A 21,855-nucleotide genomic window follows, 5' to 3' on the forward strand; every position below is an offset into this window, starting at 1 on the left:
TTGCATAAGTCATATTGTAACCCACACACCTTCTGGGTGTGGTGTTCTGTCCCATCTAGTGGCACTGAGACAACTTAGAAAGAGAGAGAAAATGAGTCTGCTCTACAGTCTTAGCTAACACCCAGCTGGCTTTTAGCCCATGTGGTAGAGGCTCATGCACTAAGCTCCAGAGATCCCAAGTTCAATCCCGCTGACTGGGGTCTACCCGTCCTTATCCCCGTGTTACAGATGAGGAAGCTAATACTTACCCACCTTTGTAAAGTGTCTGATCTTTTCAGATGAAGCGAATGATACAAGAATTAAGCACTACCATTGGTTCTGCTGAAATTGGCAGATACGGGGAACTACAAAACCATGTGCTGAGTGTAAATAAAAAATAACCCATTTGCATAGTCTACAAAGAGCAGGTGCATTTCAAGTCCCTTCATTCTTTTACATATAAGTAACTTTACACAGAGTTTTACATATTTCAGAATAATTCCCACTGTGCAATTTATTAATTGTCCTTTTTATTTGGCTTTAAAAGATTAGGCTGAAATCCACTAAGGCAATAGTAAAATAATCCAAACTGTAACATACAAATCATCATATTATTATGAAACCACTAAATAAAATCAGCAATGTGCTAGTAGCGTGTACTATTAGTAGCATAGTATTTTGGAATGTTTAATATACATAATAGGTACAACACTTTTGCAGAAGCTCTCTCTTTAAATTAGAAAAAATTAGCACAAGAAGCAGTTGTGGTAACACATGGGATCTCAAGTTGCCAAATGTCAATTCAATTAACTATCAGAGTTTCTCCAATCAGTCAATACTCCAAGTTCTGGACTTTCTTATTTCAGAGTCAAATATTGAAGCCTCAGATGGAGTTGTGTGGAGCAATGAGGACATCTTGAGGCCAGTTAGAAAAATGCAAAGCTTACAGTCCTAGATAGGTAAGGATGTGTAGGACCAGTTACTCAGCTGGTGTAAATCCCCATAGACTTCAATGGAGCTGTAAGATATGGCCCAGATATGGCTTTGGCATTCTACAAAGCACCTGCAAAGCAAGCACAACCCTAACTAAAGTCAATAGGAATTGCATTTCTGAAATTCAGGCCATATTCCTTACCCACTAAGTCAATTTAAAGATAGTAAGACAATAATTAGTTAAAAGAAAACTCATATTTGCCATACTTCTAACTTTATATTTATGACTGTACATTATTAGAGATTCCGGTCCTGGCTACTTACTTTCTTATAACAAAAAATAAGATTGAAAAAAGGTAGCATGACTTTTCTTTCCACTCCTGAATACCAGACCATAATGAAAATCAGCATTACAATATACAGATTTGTAAAAAAGATCAAAAATAATTTGAAAGGAATAAAATGCAAATCTACACAAAAATTAAATTTTCACAGTGCATTACATTATCCACGAATTTCAAGTATTCTTTCCATACCGTACCTCTGAAAAATTAACTCAAGATCAAATCTCTACTACTTATTCTGTTTAAGATGCCTTTGTACATCCAAATTTCATATATTTTTCTATGCACTCTCAGTTAAAACTGGAGTCTTGGGTCCATTTGAAGAGCCTTCTGTTCCCTGAGTGCCATCTGCAGATTTGGAATCTTCACGCGCTTCCATATTCATATTGGCCTCTGACTCCAGTGAGGTGATATCGATAGTAATCAAATTAGCTTCCTGATCTGTTTTATCTACTTCAATGTCAATTTCAACTGTATCTTCCTGCTTGCTGTTTTTCTTTACTTGTCCATTCTGTGCAGGGTAGATGCTGCTAATAGTATCATACAGGAACTGGTATTGTTCCTAATACAAAAAAGAAGAGATTAGGGTGGATGAAATGCCATGTGATTGAGCCAGGATGGCTGATTTTTTATTTTTTATCTTAAGTGTTGACAATGTGAATCTTTCCATCTTATTGAAATATTCAGCATAAGGTGGTCTCCATGGCTGCTGGCCCACAGGAAGTTGAAGCACCTCCCTGCTATGCTCAATTCTGAGTTTATGATGACACGGCACTGAGGGCATCCCTAATTCCAGGTAGATCAGATACTAGGTCACTACCTAAAATCACCCTATTCCCAAGGCAGCGCAGAATCCATCCCTCTTGATTCACATGGCAAACTATCAAAAGTTTGTTTAAAAGAGAATCAAGCAGGTGGATTAAGTGTACGGTAGTGACTACTGTTCAGTTCTCTAATAAACCACAGCAGAGTTAGCAAATCTAGATGATTTAGATGGATTGTCAGAGAGAAGAATGCATATTGCATGCACGCAGGAAAGCAGCTCCTTCTGTTTCCTTCAGAAAATAAGGAGGGCATTTTCTAACCTGCCTAAGGGAGTTAGGCATCCAATTCCCATGGAATTCAGTGGAAGATGTGCTCCTAAATCCCTTAGGCAGCTGCCAAAGTTCCAGCCTAAAAAATTAATGGTTTACAAACAACATGTTCTGTTCACCTTTTCAGTTTCAAGAAACTGATTATTATAGCTGTGGATAGGTTACAGACTAGTTCCTTCTTATCACCAATAGCTAATTCACAACTGCTGATGAATAATTAGGGATGAGATAATTATAATACATGTTTCCTATGGAGAAACATTGCCAGTGGTTATTAGAACATTCATGTCTAAAGATAAGCAAATCTATTGCATCATTTGGTTAACTCATAGGATTTACTTACAAAAGTGGGGACCATTCCTGGCCTGGCACGTCGAAGAGATTTCACTACTTGGAAGACATCAATCACATCTTCTGTTTCTGCACTTTCCAAGAGAGTCAACAAGGCGCAAAACACACCAGTTTGTTCAGATCCATCACTAGAAGATACACATTATTGGAATTCAAAAATCAGTACAATTTATCACTAGCAGTTAGGTTTATTTTAAAGATTATTGTACTGACAAAAGTCACAAAGATTCCCATCTCTGAAATATTTCTAACTGGATTTCTAACCGTTAAGATGCAAAGAGGACATCCGATTTTTACTGTGCTAGATTATACTAGCCCTTATGTAGCCATTCAATTGTGGGGGCGAGGGGGGGGGGAGGAGGGCAGGAAAGGCAGCCTCTTCTCCCTTTTTTGTAGCTGGGTAAGGATCAACCAGATTTAGCTCCTGCCCTTGAGCACTACAGGGCTACTATCATGATGGTCTCCCAGTGATGCATGACACTTACCAGTGGGTAGGGAGTAAGTGTAGCCATAACTCTTCCTTTCCCATCCCACCCCCAATATACTCTCAGTGGCCAGAATTGCTGATTTGTCTTACAAGATGAGTAAACTGCCCCCCAGTGCAACACAGAGCCCCGAAGAGGCACTGTGCCACTGTACTGGTGCTTCACGTCACTCCCAACTCAGGCCACATAAGACTAGGACCATACTGATGTTAACAGCTAGCCATGTGCGAGGTATAATGGCCAGCAAAGGAACCAGATCCATATATACTAGGTTTGGTGAAATTTACACCTCCCTGAACAAGGCTGGCCTTTCCAGCTGGTGGGTGCAGCCTTACAATCCACTGTGAGCTTCACAAGGACCCCTGCCAACAGAATGTTGGAAGAATGTGCTGAGCGGACCTTTCTTTGGCCATGGCTTTGTACCAGCCAGCACATCTACTTTTAGATAGCTCTCGCCTTCTGCCCTGACCCATGTCTCAATGGAGGGGAGGTTGTGGCCACTTTGCAATGTTGCATAATGCACAGGTGAACGGTCTGCCATGGGAGCCCTCTGCTGGGATAAGCTGGCATACACTGTAGGGTGAATTTAGTCTCCAGGCTTTAGGAAAGCTTAGGAGCAAAGGTAAGAATTATGAAACTGCTATTGCCAAGTATAACCAAACCGTAGAAATGCACTAAAATATCTATAGCATCCAGACCCACCGGCAGTGAATGACAATTGGAACGCTCCGGCTGTATCTGATGTCCTCAGTGACACTTTTAGCTGCAAGTTTTTGTTTGAGGTTCAGAATCATGTTGACTAAGTCTTTGGGGTTTTCAGGAAGGTCCAAGCCATTCCACTTGTGGTACTGGTACAAATACACATTTCGAGTTTCTTTCCTCTGCAAAACAGAGATAAACATATAGTAAATTCAAGGGATAACATAATGATCCATATTATATTTATTCCACGTAAATTTTAAAAAAAAAATCCTGATAATCACTTATGACTAGATTGACTTGAACTATGCCTGTGCAGGGTGATAACATCGTGGGTACTCAGACCTTGTGCACCCACTACCATCCATTTAGGAGGTAGATTGGGCCTGGGTGGAGACTTGACTGAATTACCTCACAGTGTGTCATAATTTTCTGTGGGACCAGGCCAGCAATAAATTACTGTCCACTGGAGACATAGAAGAGCAAGATGGGAGCTGTGCCTCAGGGAGGTCTCTATCCCTCATCTTACTTATGTCTGACTTTGTAATTCAATGGTGACTGTAAGTCACATTTTAATGACTATTAAAACGTTTAAAGCAAGGAACTAATAAAACATCAGCTATCAAAACACAAGCAGGTTTGTTCTTGTCTTTTGGTTGTTCCTTATTTTGTTTGCCCTTTACAAAAGACGAAGTTTAAAATAGAAAAACAAATGTAAAATTCCCATCTGTCATTTTTTATCTTTTACCTTCACATGTGTTACATCAAATGCGCGTATGGTGTAACTAGAAGACAGGTTGACATCTTTCATTTCAACTTCTATGCCTTCATATGTTTGTTTTCCTTCTCCCCAATATTGTGCACAGAGTTGCTAGAAATGAAGTATAAATCAGTCCTTATTTTTATCATTGCTTTTGCTTTTCTTCCCAAATCAATTTAAAGGATGCATATATTCTATAACTATTCAGTTTCATTTTATTATAAAATACATCATTGATGAATTTTTATGGTGTAATCAAATATTAATTTCAGCACAATTTAAAATATAAGGATGGAATAAATCCTATTAGAAAACAAAATAATTGATAAGTTGAGTCACTTTCTGACAGAGTCACATTTTTGGTTTGGAAATTAGAATTTCGTTGCAATTTAGAGATTGGAATTCTGTTCTTTTCTCTTATGAAGAGTATCGTATCATATACTTTACTTTGAAGATGACAAACTAACCTGATCTCCTTCTTTCAGCTCTGTCAACATAACAATTACTTTGACTTTTCTCTGAAAGATCATTTGCCAGAAGTCATTGATCGTTTCTGGGAGTGGTCCTTGGGTTGCAATCATTTCTTTTGGACCCCAGTAGCCCTAAAAAAAAGTCCATTTGAACATATGATTTATTTTTACTAATTCATCTGAAAGGCAGTTGTCATGTGTAAAGAAGTATTTACCATCTAAAGGGAGCCTGGTAGCCTACATGAATGAGTTAATGGTCTCAGTATAGTTTCTAGAGGACAAGTATCCATTTTAAAAAAACATCATCACAACTGGCAATAGTTCATAGTGTCACCAGAAAGGACAAAAATTGGTGGGCACATGAGTGACCCTCCATAACTAGCAGTCCTTTATCCAGGACAAAGTTGAGACACATTTGTACAGCCCTGTGGGAAAGCTTAGACTGCCAGTATCTGAGTCAGAATGCATTTTGGGGTTACAAAGAAGGTTTCGCACTCCGCAGTTGGTATTAGAAACTGGATATTGAGTGACGCCTCTTGCAACGTCACAGAGTAGCTAAGCAAGTCAATGCAGACTGACATTGTAGCTATTAGTAAACAGATATTTACAATCAGTAGATATGCTAACTGTATTTTTGTCTACAGAGTTCAGACAAATCCCACTCATTGTTAGTTATATCTGTTAGTGTCCAACAAAGGCCCTCCAAAGATGGTATCTTTTAGATGTGACTGTGCCACTAAAAGCTTGCTTTTCAATGCTGGCCTCTGTTTTCACTAGGCCAAATTTGTACCCACAAAAAACTGCATGAAATTGACTGTAAGGGAAATTAATATATATAACTACCTGTGTGTAACTGGAATTCACATAGGTGGAGATCTACTCATATACATGCTGGCAAAAATATAGGTGGCACTGAAAAGCCTAGCTGAAAGTCAGGTTTTAAAAGAAACTATAAAAGATAATTATTTTACCATCACTCTGGTTATTGCAACACTCACTAGATCTAGGGCTATTACGATCGAAGTCTTTAACTCTTTGAGGCGGTATAGATTAGGACAGTGTAAGGTAAGAGCTCTGTCTTTCTCCCATGGGACAACCAATATTACAAGATCTTTGTGATTCAGTCTATAAATGAACATCCAAATAAAATGCCAGATCTTGATTGTCTTACTCACGTAACTAGTACCATGCTAATGAAGCCAATAGGACTACTGGAGAGAGTAAGATGAGCAGAAATTGGCACATAACTATTATCAGGGACTATCAGCGGAAAGCATATTAGATACAAGTAGTTTTATCCTCTAAATACATACAGTTATGAATGATGCATTTATGTATCTGCTTGCTTCCTCACAATCACTGTCCTCATCAGATGATTCCTCTGAATCATGTTCACTCTCTTTGCTTTTCTCCTCTTCATGTTTAATTGGTACTCTGTTAAAGTCATCTGAAAAAAAAAAGTGTCACAACAATAGCTTCTATTGGCAGGAGGAAAGCAACCATCTCCCGTCTTAGTTTTGTTACAATGGAAAGGGAATGTAGAAAAAGTGCAGTTATTCAGCAGTTATGCAATGGCATAGAGGCAGCAGACATGCCACAATGGTTGTTTGGGGAAAAAAATCAAGGACTCCTCACAGTTTATATTGTAACAAAACATCCACTTCCTAAATTTTCTAGTGTGGAGTACATATCAATATGGTAATTTACTGTCCTGTTTTATCCATAATCTTTTGTAAGAAGCCTTCATACAATTAGAACAAACTGACTACAGACATCATCGCAAACACTTACATGGAATCATTTTGGAATTCCGGTTTTTACTTTTATTTTCCTGTCGATTGCCAGTGTTCTGTGTCCGCCATCCCCTGTAGGATGGTAGCCTCTAAGGAAAGAAAGCATACAAGGTCACACCATGTGCTAAACAATGGTTTGGCCAGCTTTATAAAATGGTGATACTCTCAGAGACCCATCTCCTCTCTTAATATCTCAGTCCCTCACTGCTTCATTTCATTCCATGGAAGTGCCTGGACCACAATTTATGAACCCTTGAACCTACCACGTGCAGTACCACAAGAAATCATGCAGATGGAAACAATTTAAAAAGATTGCACTGCTGTATTTTATGAACAATGTTAACAAAAAAGGAATAAAATTGCTATTTCTTTAAGCTATTTCACCACTTTATTGCTACAAATAAACTGATAACCCTAGGTTCAATTATTTTAAAACATTTTACGTCTCTCTAAGGTCCTTATCCTACAAGCTATTCTACTCAGGCAGTTGCTTGTTCTGCATCTATGTGGAAAAGCTTGCAGGATTGGAGCCTAAATCTTTAATTTTATACACACTCCTGGTTCAGCCACAGGAAATTATATATTTGTCCATTATATTTTTTCTCTAGTTTCTCATAAGGAAAAAGAAATAAAGCTATGGAACCTTAAGGGGAAGAACTGGGAAAAAAAAAGAATTACTATATATTTTCAGTAAGATAAAAATAATTAAAAAATACAAAATATCAATTTACAATCAGAAATACTGGAACAGGTAAAACACAGTATGAATACTTCCGGGGCCAGATTCTTGTAAAATGGCCTAGCTCAGCTGAAGACAATGTCACTATGCCCATTTAGACCAGATGAGTATCTGGCCCCATCCCTATTCCCCAGCAACCAAATATTGGATCTAATTCTGCCACCCTCGCTTTGAGCAGTTCCTTAGTTTGTTGATTTCATTTAAAATTACCAATTTACTTGGCAGAATTTGGCTCTGAATTATTGGCTTATTTAAATTACCGCATGTCACTTTTTTGTTTAAAATCAGAACAGAGTGTCGAATAAAACAGAATGCACTATTATATTTACCTGGAATTCTGCTTCCAGCAGAGAGGGGTCACTGGGAGGATCTCTTTTCTTCAGATTATTAAGATAGGTGTGCAGTTCAGAGAGCGTGACCTCTGTTTCACCAAACTGATTGTATTCCACCAGTGCTTGATGGATCAGGATGTACTGTGCCTAGTGTTCCCCAATTTAAGGATGAGGTGGATTTCAAAAATTAAAAATAATAATTATAAAGAAGAGATTTTTCAAATTGCTCTTGCTATCTAAAACATACTGTAATATTTATGTATTTTTATTACTGTTGCTATATTAAACTGGCAGTAGATACAGCTATTACTATGTCAATTAAATGCAATTGGCTGTGTTAGTGCAACATTTAGTGCTTTTGATCAAAGGTGCTATATAAATAAAATGCAACATAACTTAGATTGTACAGCTAAGAATTTGGGGTGGGGTTTTCCAAAACACCCACCTAAGTTAGGAGCTCAAGTCCTATCAGTCATTTTCAATGGAACTTGTGCTCCTAAGCACTTCTGAAAATCCCACACTAAAGAAAAAAAAGTTAATATGCATAGTTAACCTTGCCCCAAAATGTTCATATTTGGGTGCCAAAAGATAATAGGCTCCTATATATTTGTGTCCCTTTTTTTTGGTTGCAATTCTAAATTTTTAAAAAATGGTTGAAATGTCAAACTTTGGAAAATGCTGACCATCCCTGCTTCATAGATGGTTTTCCTCCCTCTGTTCTTTCATAGTTTTATATTTCCCTGGACAACTGCAATGGAAAATCATGGCCATATTAGTTTTACCTAGGGTTGAGCTAGCTGGCCACAGCTTTTCCTAAGGGAGATTAATAAATGAAACAAAGCAGCAAGCTCTAGAACATACCTCTACTTGAACCATGAGGCATCGCTGTCGACGGAGCTTTACAACATAGCCATAAACATCCACTCTGCCTTCTACCTCTAGCCCCTCCAGCATAGCGTCGATCGCAATATAGGTTCCAGTTCGTCCAACACCAGCACTGACAAGTACAAAGTGATAGTTATTGAGAGAGGAGGATGAATGCCAGTCATGTTCTGCAAGGTGATGCTAAGCAGTGCAAAGAGTGTGGCTTATAATAAATTAATCTACAATTCAAAAGTCTGGTAAACTTACATTTTAAATATCTTTTAAATAAATAAGGACAATATTTTCAAACTAAATAAGTGTCTGCTTTTTAAAAGTTGCAAGCATCCTCAGGTCCCATTGATCTGAATAGGAGTTGTAGGCTTTTATTACCTTTGAAAATCAGGCCTCTTATTTAGGTCTGTAAATATGGAATTAGGTGCCTTACTTTAAAGCAACCAACTTTGAAAATTTTGGTCTAAGCAACTATTGCTAACCTTCCCTGACTTGTTTATCTGGGTAGCTCTGGCTGGCATTTGTTTACTATTAGAGAGTTTCTGTAGGGTTACCATATTTAAAAAATAAAAAAAGCGGACACTCCACGGGGCCCTGGCCCCGCCCCTTTCCCACCCCTGGCCCCGCCCCAACTCCGCCCCTTCCCCCCGCCCCAGCTCCACCCCTTTCCCGCTCCTTCCCCAAAGTCCCCGCCCTAACTCCGCCCCCTCCCCTGAGCGCCCCGCATTCCCCCTCCTCTCTCCCAGCCACGGGAAAAGGGCTGCCCGAGTGCTACCGGCTTCACAGTTTGCTGGGCAGCCCCCAGACCCTGCGCCCCCGGCCGGCGCTTCCCCAGCGCAGCTGGAGCCCGGGAGGGGAAGCGCCCAGCCAGGGGCGCAGGGTCTGGAGGCTGCCCGGCAAACCGTGAAGCCGGTAGTGCTCGGGCTTCGGGCAGCCCCCATGCCTCCGGACCCTGCGCCCCCGGCCAGGCACTTCCCCTCCCGGGCTCCGGCTGCTGTGCTCCTCCCCTGACTCTTCAGCTCTGTTTAAGAGCCGAGCTGCCCGAGTGCTACCGGCTTCGGGCAGCCCCCATGCCTCTGGACCCTGCGCCCCCGGAGCCCGGGAGGGGAAGTGCCCGGCCGGCGGCTCGGGGTCCGGAGGCATGGGGGCTGCCCGAAGCCCGTGGCGCTTGGGCAGCTCGGCTCTTAAACAGTGCCAAAGAGTCAGGGGAGGAGCAGAGCAGCCGCAGGAGGGGAAGTGCCCGGCTGGCGGTATTTTTCCCGGACATGTTCGGCTTTTTGGCAATTCCCCCCGGACGGGGGTTTGATTACCAAAAAGCCGGACATGTCTGGGAAAAACCGGACGTATGGTAACCCTAAGTTTCTGTAATATTTACCTGCAATGAATCACTACTGGGCCACTAAAAAAGTTGCTTAGGGCATTAACTCTGCGGCGTAATTTGAGGAGAAGATGAGGATCTTCAGGCACTCCATGATCTGGCCAGCTAGTGAACTGAATGTGAGTCACATCTCTCCCAGGTGTCTTCTCCTTTCTCTGGAAAATGTGGGATTGTTTCATTAGTACCACACCAAAATCAAATGTAAATATACTAAGTATAGAATAAAGCAGAAAAATAGGTAAAGTAGGCATCTAGTATTGCAACAGCGATTCCAGACACTGTACAGTCACATGTTCTTTCCAAGGTTTCAGAAGTTGGAACATTTTCCAATTTTAATAACCAAAGAGTGGTTAAAAATAAGAGACGCACATGTGGAACATGCCATAACTTGAAGAAAGAATATAATAACAATCCACTAAGGTTAAGTCCAATATTATCATCATAAGAATACTCTATTTTGTGATTATGTGGAATGTACCATGTATTCTCCACTGCACTTGTAAATCATTTAGGAAGTCACCATACAGGTCTATGTGCTGCCAAGTGTATTTGTTGGTTATTTTGCCATCTGTACTTTTAACTACCTGCTAAGATCACACAGACCCACAAAGGAATGAAGGAAGTCTAAAAACAGCAACTCAGAATACAAGTGGGGCTGTCAAACCTGTGGCAATCACTGAAGTGGCTCATGATTTCTAAGTCACTTTATTCAAGGCTTAAAGCATACCAGGTCCCATAGGGTCACAGACCCTGCTTTAATATGCTGTTGCCAGGATCAGGCAGGGAGAAGGGAAAACACATTTTGGTAGCTGGAGAACTATGACTATGAATCCAAATAAGAAAAAAAAATTACAATGGGTACACTTCACCATTGACTACATGATGGAGATGAATCACAAGGACTAAACAACAATATACATCTTGACTGTTTCCATTCTCTTGTTGTGAATGGAGAGTTGAGGACAGAGATCTAACAGAAGAACAATAAAACCTGTATTATTGTCTCTCAGGAAGCATTCTGCAGTCAGCAGACTATACCATCATTGTGGCAGTCTGAATATACCATGTAACATGTTCTCACCTTGTGCTTAGTTAGATATTAACTTGAAGCCAGGCCTGTTTAGGATGTAATATACTGAAATGGAATTATTTCACCCAGGCAAAGTGCTGGGATGCTACCACTGATTCATAACTTTATGCTTATCTTACACGCAAGCAATACTCTGCACTCTGACTAGCTGATGTTTGATTTATATAATGACCATCTGCTTATTCCCCAATACCTATTCAGTAGGTGAATCTCCAAATAGGGTTGCCAATTTTGGTTGGCTGTATTCCTGGACATGACATAATCTTTAATTAAAGATTAATCTTTAATTCCTGGAGATTCCAGGACAATCCCGGAGGGCTGGCAACCCTAGGGCAACTGTCTGAGAGCCCCAGGTAGCCAATCAGAGCACAGAATTTGCAAAATTATTGTACAGTTGCTCCTACTAAGTTATGGGCTTTAATAATGTGTGTTTGGAAGTTTCATAAAGGTGTCTGAATTGGTTTTTTCCCCATTCTTAGCCTACATAAAAATCAACTGATATTTTACAGTACTTTGAATGATAATCAGCTGTGACAGCAGTCACAATGTATTTAATTTTAATTTTTTTCTTAATATGATCTTACAGCCAAGCAAGCAAGCACCAAACAAATTGATACATGAAAAAAAATTAATTCATATTACTTCTGACCTGCAACACTCTAGCTATTGTAATTTGGAGTCTCTCCTATGCATGATGCCAAAGTGTTTTATTAACACTTAAGTCTTAAGGGGCTGGGTATGGCCACCTTACTCACAGTAAGTGGTAACTACCTTAGGCTTAGTGGGACTAGTTCCAGAGTAAGCTTCTACTCAATGTGAGGAAAGGTAGTAGAACTGGGGCCTAAAGATGAAAACATGGGACCAAGATGGGTCTGGGAGGGTGCTATACTATTTATGTTTCAAGATGACCTGAACCTCCAGCACATTCATTCCTTAAATCTAACACAACAAACAATAAATGGTGCCCTGACTAACACTCTATGTATCCCCACTGAAATAAAGTTGCAAGGAATAAAAGGGAAAAATTTATTCCTAAAGGGTAAATTCTACACTCAGTTACACTCTAGCAACTAGTGGTGCTTCACTGGTATAACTGAAATTGGTAATTGGCCTAAAAAACTTGAAAACCCCATACTGACCACTGATAGCTCTAAAACACGGAAGTTTATAAATACAATAGAGGTTACCGTAAACTGTAATTGTCCCCCGGTACAGTTCAGACAAGGACAGGCAATACGGTTCTAAGAGCCACATTTTGGAGTAAATTTACTAGGGGGAAATAATATTTAATGTGGTCGTCTCGGTGTTAATTTAAACTTATATTATTCTATGTTCATAAACCAATAACAAGTTTTCCTAATTTAAAAAGGGTAAATCTATGACAAAACCACAGCATATTGCATACAATTTATCCAGCCTTGTCAGCTGGCATATAGAACAGAAATTACTGGTGTTCCTGTTGAGAATATAGGGCTCACAGTAAAGAGGGAAATCCTAGCAATGAGATAAGTTTCCAATTCATATTTGCCCTATGAAATTACACATCATCTACTAGGTGTTCTCTCAAGCTCTGTGTTGCTTGGTAGAAACAGGGGAAAATGCTAACTGTCACTGTTGTTCTGGAAGAATCTCTGATAATAGTCTCTTTATACCAACTATACAGACCAATTCAAATTATTCTCACATTAATAAGACAACTCACATTTGTAATATGGAGTTTCTGAATAATGTAGTCAGGACACATTTTACTTTCATTGCTCTTCACAACAATGTCCCCAAAAGTTTCAGTGCTATTCTCCGTTGTTGGCCAGTATTGGGCACATTTGTTCTATGAAAATACAAAGTTAATGGATTAGAAGCAGGATATCAAAGTGACAGTGAAATTAGGTTCTGAAGAAAGCTTGAAATAAAATAAAATCAACACCAGATAAAATACATAACCAATACTTCAGTACAATTTCAGTTTCCGATAAATACTGTAGTTTATCCCTTAAAGAGATTACCACTGCTTTAGTTAAACATTCAAAAACCCAAAGCTCCAGATTCTGTCCTCATGCACAAAGCCTGAAGGGATTTACATAGAGAACAAGATGGGAAGGAATCCTATCCTCCAACCTAACTGCAGGGGCAAAACAGCTGCACAGTCTATGCACAGTCATTGTCACTGCCTGAAGGCTACAGTAAAGATTGCAGCTCACTCTGTGACTCCTACTTATATTTCTAATCAGTGAATATACATAGCTGCAGATGCAATAGTCATGTCCCAACCCCTCTCGCAATTCATGCCCAAATTCCCTTCCACTCCTGTTGGCAGTGTGGCTATACTGCAAACATGTATGCTGCCAGCCAGCTCTGCTTCTTAAAACAATCAGAATATCAATACTCCCATCTGCATCTGAAACATGTGGCCCTCCCAGGGTGGTGAGCACTCTCCTAATCGCTGCTTCCAAGTTTGGTTTCAGAAGTAGGAAAAGGAGGGCACAAAACAAAATGGCAGAGAACTGTAGAGACATCCCCAGGACATTAGGACAAGATGCTCGGGGGAGAGGAGGAAAGTCCCAAATACAGAATATCCCCTCTTTCACTAAGTGTTGTGACAGGCCTGCAAGGGTGTGGGGGAGGGAGAGAGATTTTAGTGCAGCTCAGCAAATTCTAACTCAGGGAGTTTGGGGGCAAGTTATACCCTCTTACGGGTTTATCTGCAAGAAGGTGGAATGTAGTTCCCTATTCCTTAGGGCAGTGCGTCAGATGATATTATTGAGAATGCTGCTGATCAAATAGTCTAAAAGACAGAACCATGTAGGCTTGTTAATGTTATTCAATTTCTGAGATTCTATCACAAATAGAGAGTAAAAACAAGAATGAACAAGGATTCAAAAGAAATACTTGAATGCAGAGAAAATATTTAAAGGAAAAAAGAAAAGCATAATTCACCACAGCAGAGCAACCTCCTGTATACTGCAGTTGATGTGTGTGTGTGTATATATATATCACGCTCACCCTATTATTTTCTTCACAGCGAGTCACCATAACAATAATTGTTGCCTTGTGTTCCCAGATCATTCTCCAGAAATCATCAGTGGTCTCATCCTTGGGGCCTAGCAGATAAGGTATTTGATAAGAGATCCCTTCCCAAAAATTAGGAAACACAGAAAGACTAGAACATAATTACCATACCTATTATGCTCAGAAGCCATACAAAGGTCATGCAATACTAGCCATAGACTGAATGACTTAATTACGATTCCACCATCTTACTCTACATACTTTTAAAACTTTATTGGTGTGTGGCTGAAAAGGGGAAAAATTCTCCAGTTTAAAAATAAAGCAAATACTTATAGCCAATATGTATGAAGCATAATTTGAAAAAAGTCCATTCTGCACTCCTCAAATTCCCTTCTTTGGTTGGTCATAACTCCCCAAACACTGCTTTATTTATTAAATTCCACGTATGCTGGCCATCCAATTTTTGTTTAAATATATTAATACTGTTTGACTCCACCACTTTGATTACAGGATAATTGGGTGAAGAATTAAATACAAAATAAAGTAAAAATTTACCTTGTGCAGCAATGTACTTCCTTGGTTCTTTGAAACCCTGTTTTAAAAATATACATCATTACTAAGCATCTAAAGATAGCAGATGAAGATTGTGAAAAGATTTGTCACTTCAGAAATCTACATATTTAACATGCACAATAATATGGACACCAATCCAATAATACTAAACAGTATAAAGATAGAACTAAAGAAGTGGAAACAATCAGTTCTAGAAGAGTCAATCAAATGCATTTGGTGCGTGAAATGGGACACGTATAAACCATTTTTCATTTGTGCATCAAAAAATTTACTGAGAGAAGTCACTCACATCAATATGGCTTGCATTTATATAGTCTGATCCTGGGTCTCCGTTCATCTCTGAGAGTTCAACTCGGTTATAATCATCTGTTTAGATAATTTAAAACAATGTAATGGAATCATTAACCAAGTTGCCTCAATATACTGATGTAAGCGAAAACAATGAAGTATTTACACAATGTATGGAATTCGCATTCAGTACTTACAAGGGAGAATGTCAATGTAACGGTTTTTGTTTTGGTTGTAGTTTTTGCGTGCTTCCTTTATTGAAAACTTAGAGAAAACTCTGGGAATGCTCTGTAAAATATAATGCTTCTTTTATTCATAAAACACATTTTAGATAACTTCAACTGGTAAGAAAATTCACATACTTGTTAATTAGTTCTTAATGACAGTTGGAAGATAACATTCTGTTATTCACAATATTATGATTCATGCTGATTAGCTTTTTGAACAAATATTAAGTTATATAAAGTTTAATATATTTTTCCATATGATCAAAAAATGCTTCTCTCTCCCTCAAAAGACTAATAAGGAAGCTCCATGTTGGATTCTAGTCTGAACAGAAATTAATAAAACTGCTCTGAAATGCAGAATAAAGGGGCCCTGGTCCTTGACTGGGGCTTCTATAAACTACCACAAAACAAATAAATAAAATAATAATAATAATTAATAATACACTTCTAATTTCAACTCATAAAAGTAAAATCTTTAGAAGTTGAGGGTTCCTAAAACCCACAGCAGTTGTGACCCCCTTGGCTCAGCTTAAGGTTCTGTCTACACTTTGAGCTGGGGGTGTAATTCTGAGCTTGAGAAGACATACCAGTGCTAGCTCTGATCAAGCTAGCGCACTAAAAATAGAATGTAGCCATGGCACTACAAGCAGCTAGATGTCCTGAGTACATACTCATCTGAGATGGTAGGTATATATTGGCTCTGTCTGATTCAGAGTCAGGTCTCTCAGATAAGTGCCTTATTCACCAGCCTGTTGGCTATTCTGAGATGGGGACAAGGGGTTCTTAATCTTAGATGTTTTGTAACACAAAACAAAAGGGGTTGGTTATTGAATGTGACAGATTCTTCTTAATGGCATGTTCCATAATATCTGGGTTTAGGGTTTGTGTTATATTTCTGACTAGGCACAAACCTGAAATTCATCAAGGAAAAGTCTTCCTTCATCAGCAATCTTTCTCTTGTAGGTTTCCAACAACATTTCTGCAGGAATTGGCTCTATATTCATCAGTTGTTTTTCATCATCTTTAAATATACAGACATATATTTGATATTTATTTGTATTGGTTTTAAAAATGTACATAAAATCTCAGTAAATACATTTATTAAACAGTAAGATTAGCTAACGAGAACAGAAACATTCAATCAAAGTAAGCCATATATGTTTATAGCACCAAGTCCCACCCCTTCAAATGTGAGTAAACAGACCCCCCAAAGAAACTGAACTTTTCCAGCGGGAGACAGGTCAAAGAAACACTGCACACCGGGACTGTGTCCATTTCTGAGCACTGCACTTTAGGAAAGATGTGGACAAATTGGAGAGAGTCCAGAGGAGAACAAAAATAATAAAAGATCTAGACAATAGGATCTATGAGGAAAGGTTAAAAAACTGGGCAAATTTAGTCTTGAGATAAGAAGATGGAGGGGAGACCTGATAATAGTCTTCAAATATATTAAGGGCTGTTATAAAGAGGACTGTGATCAATTTTTCTCCATGTTCACTGAAGGTAGAACAAGAAGTAATGGGCTTAATCTGCAGCAAGGGATATTGAAGTTAGATACTAGGAAAAGCTTTCTAACTATAAGAGTACTTAAGCTCTGGAATAGGCTTCCAAGGGAGGCTCTGGAATCCCCATCAATGGAGGTTTTTAAAAGCAGGTTGGACAAACATCTGTCAGGTATGGTCTAGCTTTATTTGGTCCTGCCACAGTGCAGGGGGCTGAACTTGATGATTTCCTGAGGTCACTCCCAGCCCTACATTTCTATTATTCTAAGACTTCTGTACCTTCTGTGTACAGAGAAGTAGCAGCACTTGGGAAAGTGGTGAGTGTGTGGCTAGTAAGGCCATAGCAACATCTGAACCTGGCATGAGACACTTCAACCCAAACAGGGACAATGGTTAGATTGTGCTGCCACTTACATTTGAGTAATAATTAAGCATTTTTTAGCTGTAATAAATTATATTACTGTGTTATGCACAGTAACAGTAACCATTACACTAATGTCAGAAACTAATGTGAAAATCATTCGGTCTTCCCTGAGTTATTAGCGTTAATTACTATGTTAAGTCCTTGTGCATTTTGATTCCAATTTAAATTAAATGTTTTTGGTATTCCATACAGAAACAGGACAAATGGATGTAATTGTGAAAGTGCCATCTTCCAATTAGTATAATTAATTTTATAACCAGAAATAAGTTTATAATCTTTCAATAGGCCCATAGAAAAGTGGATTCTGGTTTCTTTTAAATCAATAATAAAATAATATCAGCTGCACAGAAAACAGCAAAAGTCTGTCTCCGGTGTAATTTCTTCATATTATTGCTTCTCTATGAGAAATTACTCAGGGTGCTAGAGCTGAAGGAAACAGGAAGAGCAAGGAGGGTGCAAAAATGGGCAACCTTGTCAAGTTATCCTTTGCAAATTAAAAAATGGAATTGAAACCATTAGTTCATACAAGTTCATACAAGAAATTTCCCAAATTTCCCAAATTTATTACAGATAATCCCAGTCAACACAATCAAACTACTTTTCACCATCTAATGAGAACAACTTCCCATACTAAATGGAGCAATCTCCGGACATAACTGTTTTTAAACTCTTTGACTCTGGTATAAAAACTATTTGTTCCCAGTGAATTAATTTGGGATTAGTTGGTACTGTCTGCCAAACCAATCACTGGCTCTTCCTTTCCCATTTTTCAGGGGGGGTAAGGAATTGCTGGTAAACTCAGGGTGTGCAAGGTACTAGGCATAGGGCATCCAGAAAGGCCTTTATAATTAAGCACAGATTTGAGGCACCTCTTGTTTATACTCAATTCTTGGATCATGTAAAGATCTACTTGGGGTGAGTTCACTTGAGAGATGAATCTCATGAGGTATTCTGAAGCCCCTTTCTGTATTTTGTTATGGCCATTGTTTGAGATACAGAAATAGTTTTACTGTCAAGATAATAAATATTAGATTTTCCAAGTTTTCCCAACATTTAATAAAGTTGCAATCATTCACTTAAATAACATGTATAGAATATTCACTGACCTCTACCTTTGGCCTGGGCAAGGTTTGATTGTGTTAATATCTAATTTGTGTACATTAATTAGACTTTAGCCATCTAAAATATAGATGGCTATGAGCTGAAATAAGATATTTCGCTAATATCTTATTTCCACTTACTAAACATATCTTATATGGAAAATGTACTTACCCCTCTTAACAAGCACCACATCTTCACCTGAATTGCTGTAAAAAGCATAAGTGTTTGTTAAGGATCGACTAATGCAATCTATGTATGACAATGAATTAAAGGATACAATTAATTAAATAAAGGTAGAGTCTTATAGGACTACAGGGACTGGGGAGGAGTGCCGAGAGATCTTCAAACCAGGTTAAATTCCCTTTATGGCACTTTGTTACCTGACAGAGACAGCCAGGGATTCCTATATCATATGGGAGTCCCCTAGTGGTCCCAGGATCAGAGGAGGTGGAAGAGCAAATTATAACTACACACACTCGCCTCCCCATCTTTAGCCAAGCTGAGCATGAGCTTGGCACAGCTGAGGACTGAGACCTCAGTTTTAGAACACTACTGCCATTTCATAAGTGGAGCTCTGGCCAGTGCCCTCTGATTTGCCATTAGGTACCTGAGGTCAAACTTCTGCATGAAACCCCAGATCCCTTAACACTGTTCTGAAATTTTCTGTTTTAGCATAGACCTGGAAGAAAAGTCTGTATAGCACCTTGATCATTGTGCACGCTAAGGAAAGCCAGATACAACCTAATGTTCATATAAAAACAAAATATAAATGCTGAATATTTATTTCTCATGGTTTGGCAAGAATTCTGCTTATAGAAAACCTTTATAGATTCATAGATTTAAAGGCCAGAAGGGATCGTTAGATCATCTAGTCTGACCTCCTGTATAACAGGGGCCATAGAATTGAATCCAATTACTCCTATAGTGAGCCCAGTAACTTGTGTTTGATGAATCCAGAGTAATTCATTTTTATTTAAGGGTAATCTAACAGGGTTAATGTGCTGGCTCGATGAGTTGCCTTCCTGACTCAGGGAGGGAATGAAGCTGTTTGTACCAGCTGAACCAACATCAGAACAGGGGCTGCCTTTGAGCACTTTTATTTGTGAATTATCTGACCAGCTCTTTGGTAACTTGAATAACACTAAATCATAGATATTCTGTTCTCTTATATTAGATTCTTATACTGTGCCTCCTACCATGCAAGCCACTAAAAATATCCATTATTTAGTTTTTCTTGTTTTTTTTAAAGGTAGAGGTATTTCTTTTTCAAATATCAAATGAAGTAGCTAACCCATATATTTAAAACATCATCACTTTCTTTTATAAAACCTTCAAAATGATTTTTCTACTTCTAAAAAAAGGAGACTTACCTTAATTTTTCTTTGTGGAGATCATAGATTTTATACAGAACAATAAGTAAGGCAATTGATGTCACAATAATCAAGAACGCCAGGAATATAATCAGGGCTTGAGAATTATCTATCAACAAAAATCATGGTGTGAGTACATTAATAAGTAATTTCTGAACAAACAGAATTAGCATACCATTTTATACTCATTTTTACTCATTTTATATTATATTTGTGTGTGTTCGCATGTATTTAGAAGGGCTGGTTGGAATTTGTGAAATATAATTTAATTTTTTTTGTTTTGTTTTCTGAAAAAAAATCTAAATATAAAATTCCTGCTGGAAAGAGGGGAGGGGAAAGGGAAAATATCTGAAAAACAAAATACTTTTTTTAATTAAAATTTTCATTTTGTTTTGTAATTTTCATCTAAAAACAAAACGTTGACAAAAATGAAAAAATTCCATTAAAAACTTCATTTTTGTCCAACAGCTATTTTATATTGAGAAAAAATGCTATATATATATAAAAAAAATTGCTTAGCTCTAGTGTTTGTGTCTTTCAGACCATACCCCCTTTCCCTGGACATATTCCCTGCGACAGCTTGATGCTTTGCATTCCCAGAACAGCACAAAGGAGCCTTAACAAAGCCAAGAATCTGGTCCTCTATCCTTTTCTTCTGATAAGGATTTCCTCTCAAACATTCCTGTCCTGGTACGAGTCCCACACTCTTTAAATACACACTTTTTATTTCTGAAACACACCTCCTCCACTCTGTAATTCTCCAGTGTGTTTCTTCTTTGGGATGTCCCATTGCTATGTCAGTCTTTGACATTTTATTTGGATAGCAGCCAACTTCATATTTCTATTGACTGACCCTCTGTGACATTCCGCTGGTGTTATCTGGACCAGTGATCTGCTAGGTCACTCCAATCCTTGACTCTGGGAGCCAGCCTTACCCTGCTCTGCTGTGAGAACCCCCCACTCCTGGGCTGTTCACGCACAGCCTCTGGCATGTAAGCTGCTTGGATTGTGCAACCAAATGACACTAGCCAATATCTCCGGTCCCTGACACAACCCTAGGAACCTCCGTCTTGCACTGTCCAGTTATGCCGGCTGGATGCTGCAAGCTTATATGAGTTTGTCAATTTAACAAAGAAATTGATATGCACCAGGCTTGTTATCCCAAGGGGAGTCTCTGAAACACTTCAAACCAAACACACTGCTTGAGGTAGAATAAACAAACAAATTTATTAACTAGAAAAGATAGATTTTAAGTGATTATAAGTCAAAGCACAAGTCAGATTTGGTCAAATGAAATAAAAGCAAAATGCATTCTAAGCTGATCTTAACACTTTCAGTGCCCTTACAAGCCTTAGATGCTTCTCACCACAGGCTGACTTGTTGCTCTTCAGCCAGGCTCTCCCCTTTGATCAGTGCTTCAGACACTTGGTGGTGGTGTCTGTAGATGGAGGTGGAAGAGAGAGAAAGAGCATGGCAAACGTCTCTCCCTTTTATCATGTTCTTTCTTCCCTCTTGGCTTTGCCCTGCCACCCTTCAGGGTCAGGTGAGCATTACCTCATCGTAGTCCCTAACTGACCAAGGGAAGGGGGTGACTCACTCGAGAGTCCAACAGATCCTTTGTTGCTGACTAGGCCAGTGTCCTTTGTTCCTATGAGGCTGGGCTGGGTTTGTCACATACATGCCCTGATGAGGTGTGAACTGCCCCTCTGTTCCTGGAGAGTTTTGCCTGGGCTTGTTTTAAACCATGAGGACACATTTTCAACCTCATAACTATATACATGAAATTACAACCTATAACATTACTATAACAACAATGCTCAGTGCATCATGAGCCTTCCGAAGACACCCGACATGACAAACTTTGCGTTGGATACCACACAATGCTTCAAAGACAAACAGTTAATAAGTGTGCTAAATACCATTTGGTGTAGTTTTTGCCCCAGGCTGAATCTTTTCGGCCTGAACCATTTTATTGCCAATGTGGATGCAGACGAGTTGAAATGATTAAACTCGTGCACCTGCTACTGTCTCACAGTGCACT

At 38.9% G+C, this 21,855-nt stretch overlaps 1 protein-coding gene across 1 annotated transcript in view; it reads right to left on the bottom strand.

The window, feature by feature from the left end:
- Positions 1–497: 497 nt before the first annotated feature.
- PTPRC (protein tyrosine phosphatase receptor type C) overlaps positions 498–21,855 on the bottom strand; it is a 119,215-nt gene continuing 97,857 nt past the window's right edge. The window contains exons 14-31 of the mRNA XM_065409244.1: positions 19,815–19,923; positions 18,616–18,650; positions 16,329–16,438; positions 15,388–15,478; positions 15,192–15,268; positions 14,885–14,921; positions 14,324–14,421; positions 13,026–13,151; positions 10,231–10,388; positions 8,841–8,976; positions 7,977–8,126; positions 6,907–6,997; positions 6,429–6,562; positions 5,113–5,247; positions 4,634–4,756; positions 3,889–4,067; positions 2,694–2,829; positions 498–1,818 (exon numbers count right to left, since the gene is read on the bottom strand). Of these exons, the coding sequence (XP_065265316.1) occupies positions 1,537–1,818; positions 2,694–2,829; positions 3,889–4,067; positions 4,634–4,756; positions 5,113–5,247; positions 6,429–6,562; positions 6,907–6,997; positions 7,977–8,126; positions 8,841–8,976; positions 10,231–10,388; positions 13,026–13,151; positions 14,324–14,421; positions 14,885–14,921; positions 15,192–15,268; positions 15,388–15,478; positions 16,329–16,438; positions 18,616–18,650; positions 19,815–19,923 (2,207 nt within the window). The 3' untranslated portion in view covers positions 498–1,536. The remainder of the gene's footprint in view (positions 1,819–2,693; positions 2,830–3,888; positions 4,068–4,633; positions 4,757–5,112; positions 5,248–6,428; positions 6,563–6,906; positions 6,998–7,976; positions 8,127–8,840; positions 8,977–10,230; positions 10,389–13,025; positions 13,152–14,323; positions 14,422–14,884; positions 14,922–15,191; positions 15,269–15,387; positions 15,479–16,328; positions 16,439–18,615; positions 18,651–19,814; positions 19,924–21,855) is intronic.

The sequence above is a fragment of the Emys orbicularis genome, chromosome 8, assembly GCF_028017835.1.
Source record: "Emys orbicularis isolate rEmyOrb1 chromosome 8, rEmyOrb1.hap1, whole genome shotgun sequence".
Lineage (NCBI taxonomy): Eukaryota > Metazoa > Chordata > Testudines > Emydidae > Emys > Emys orbicularis.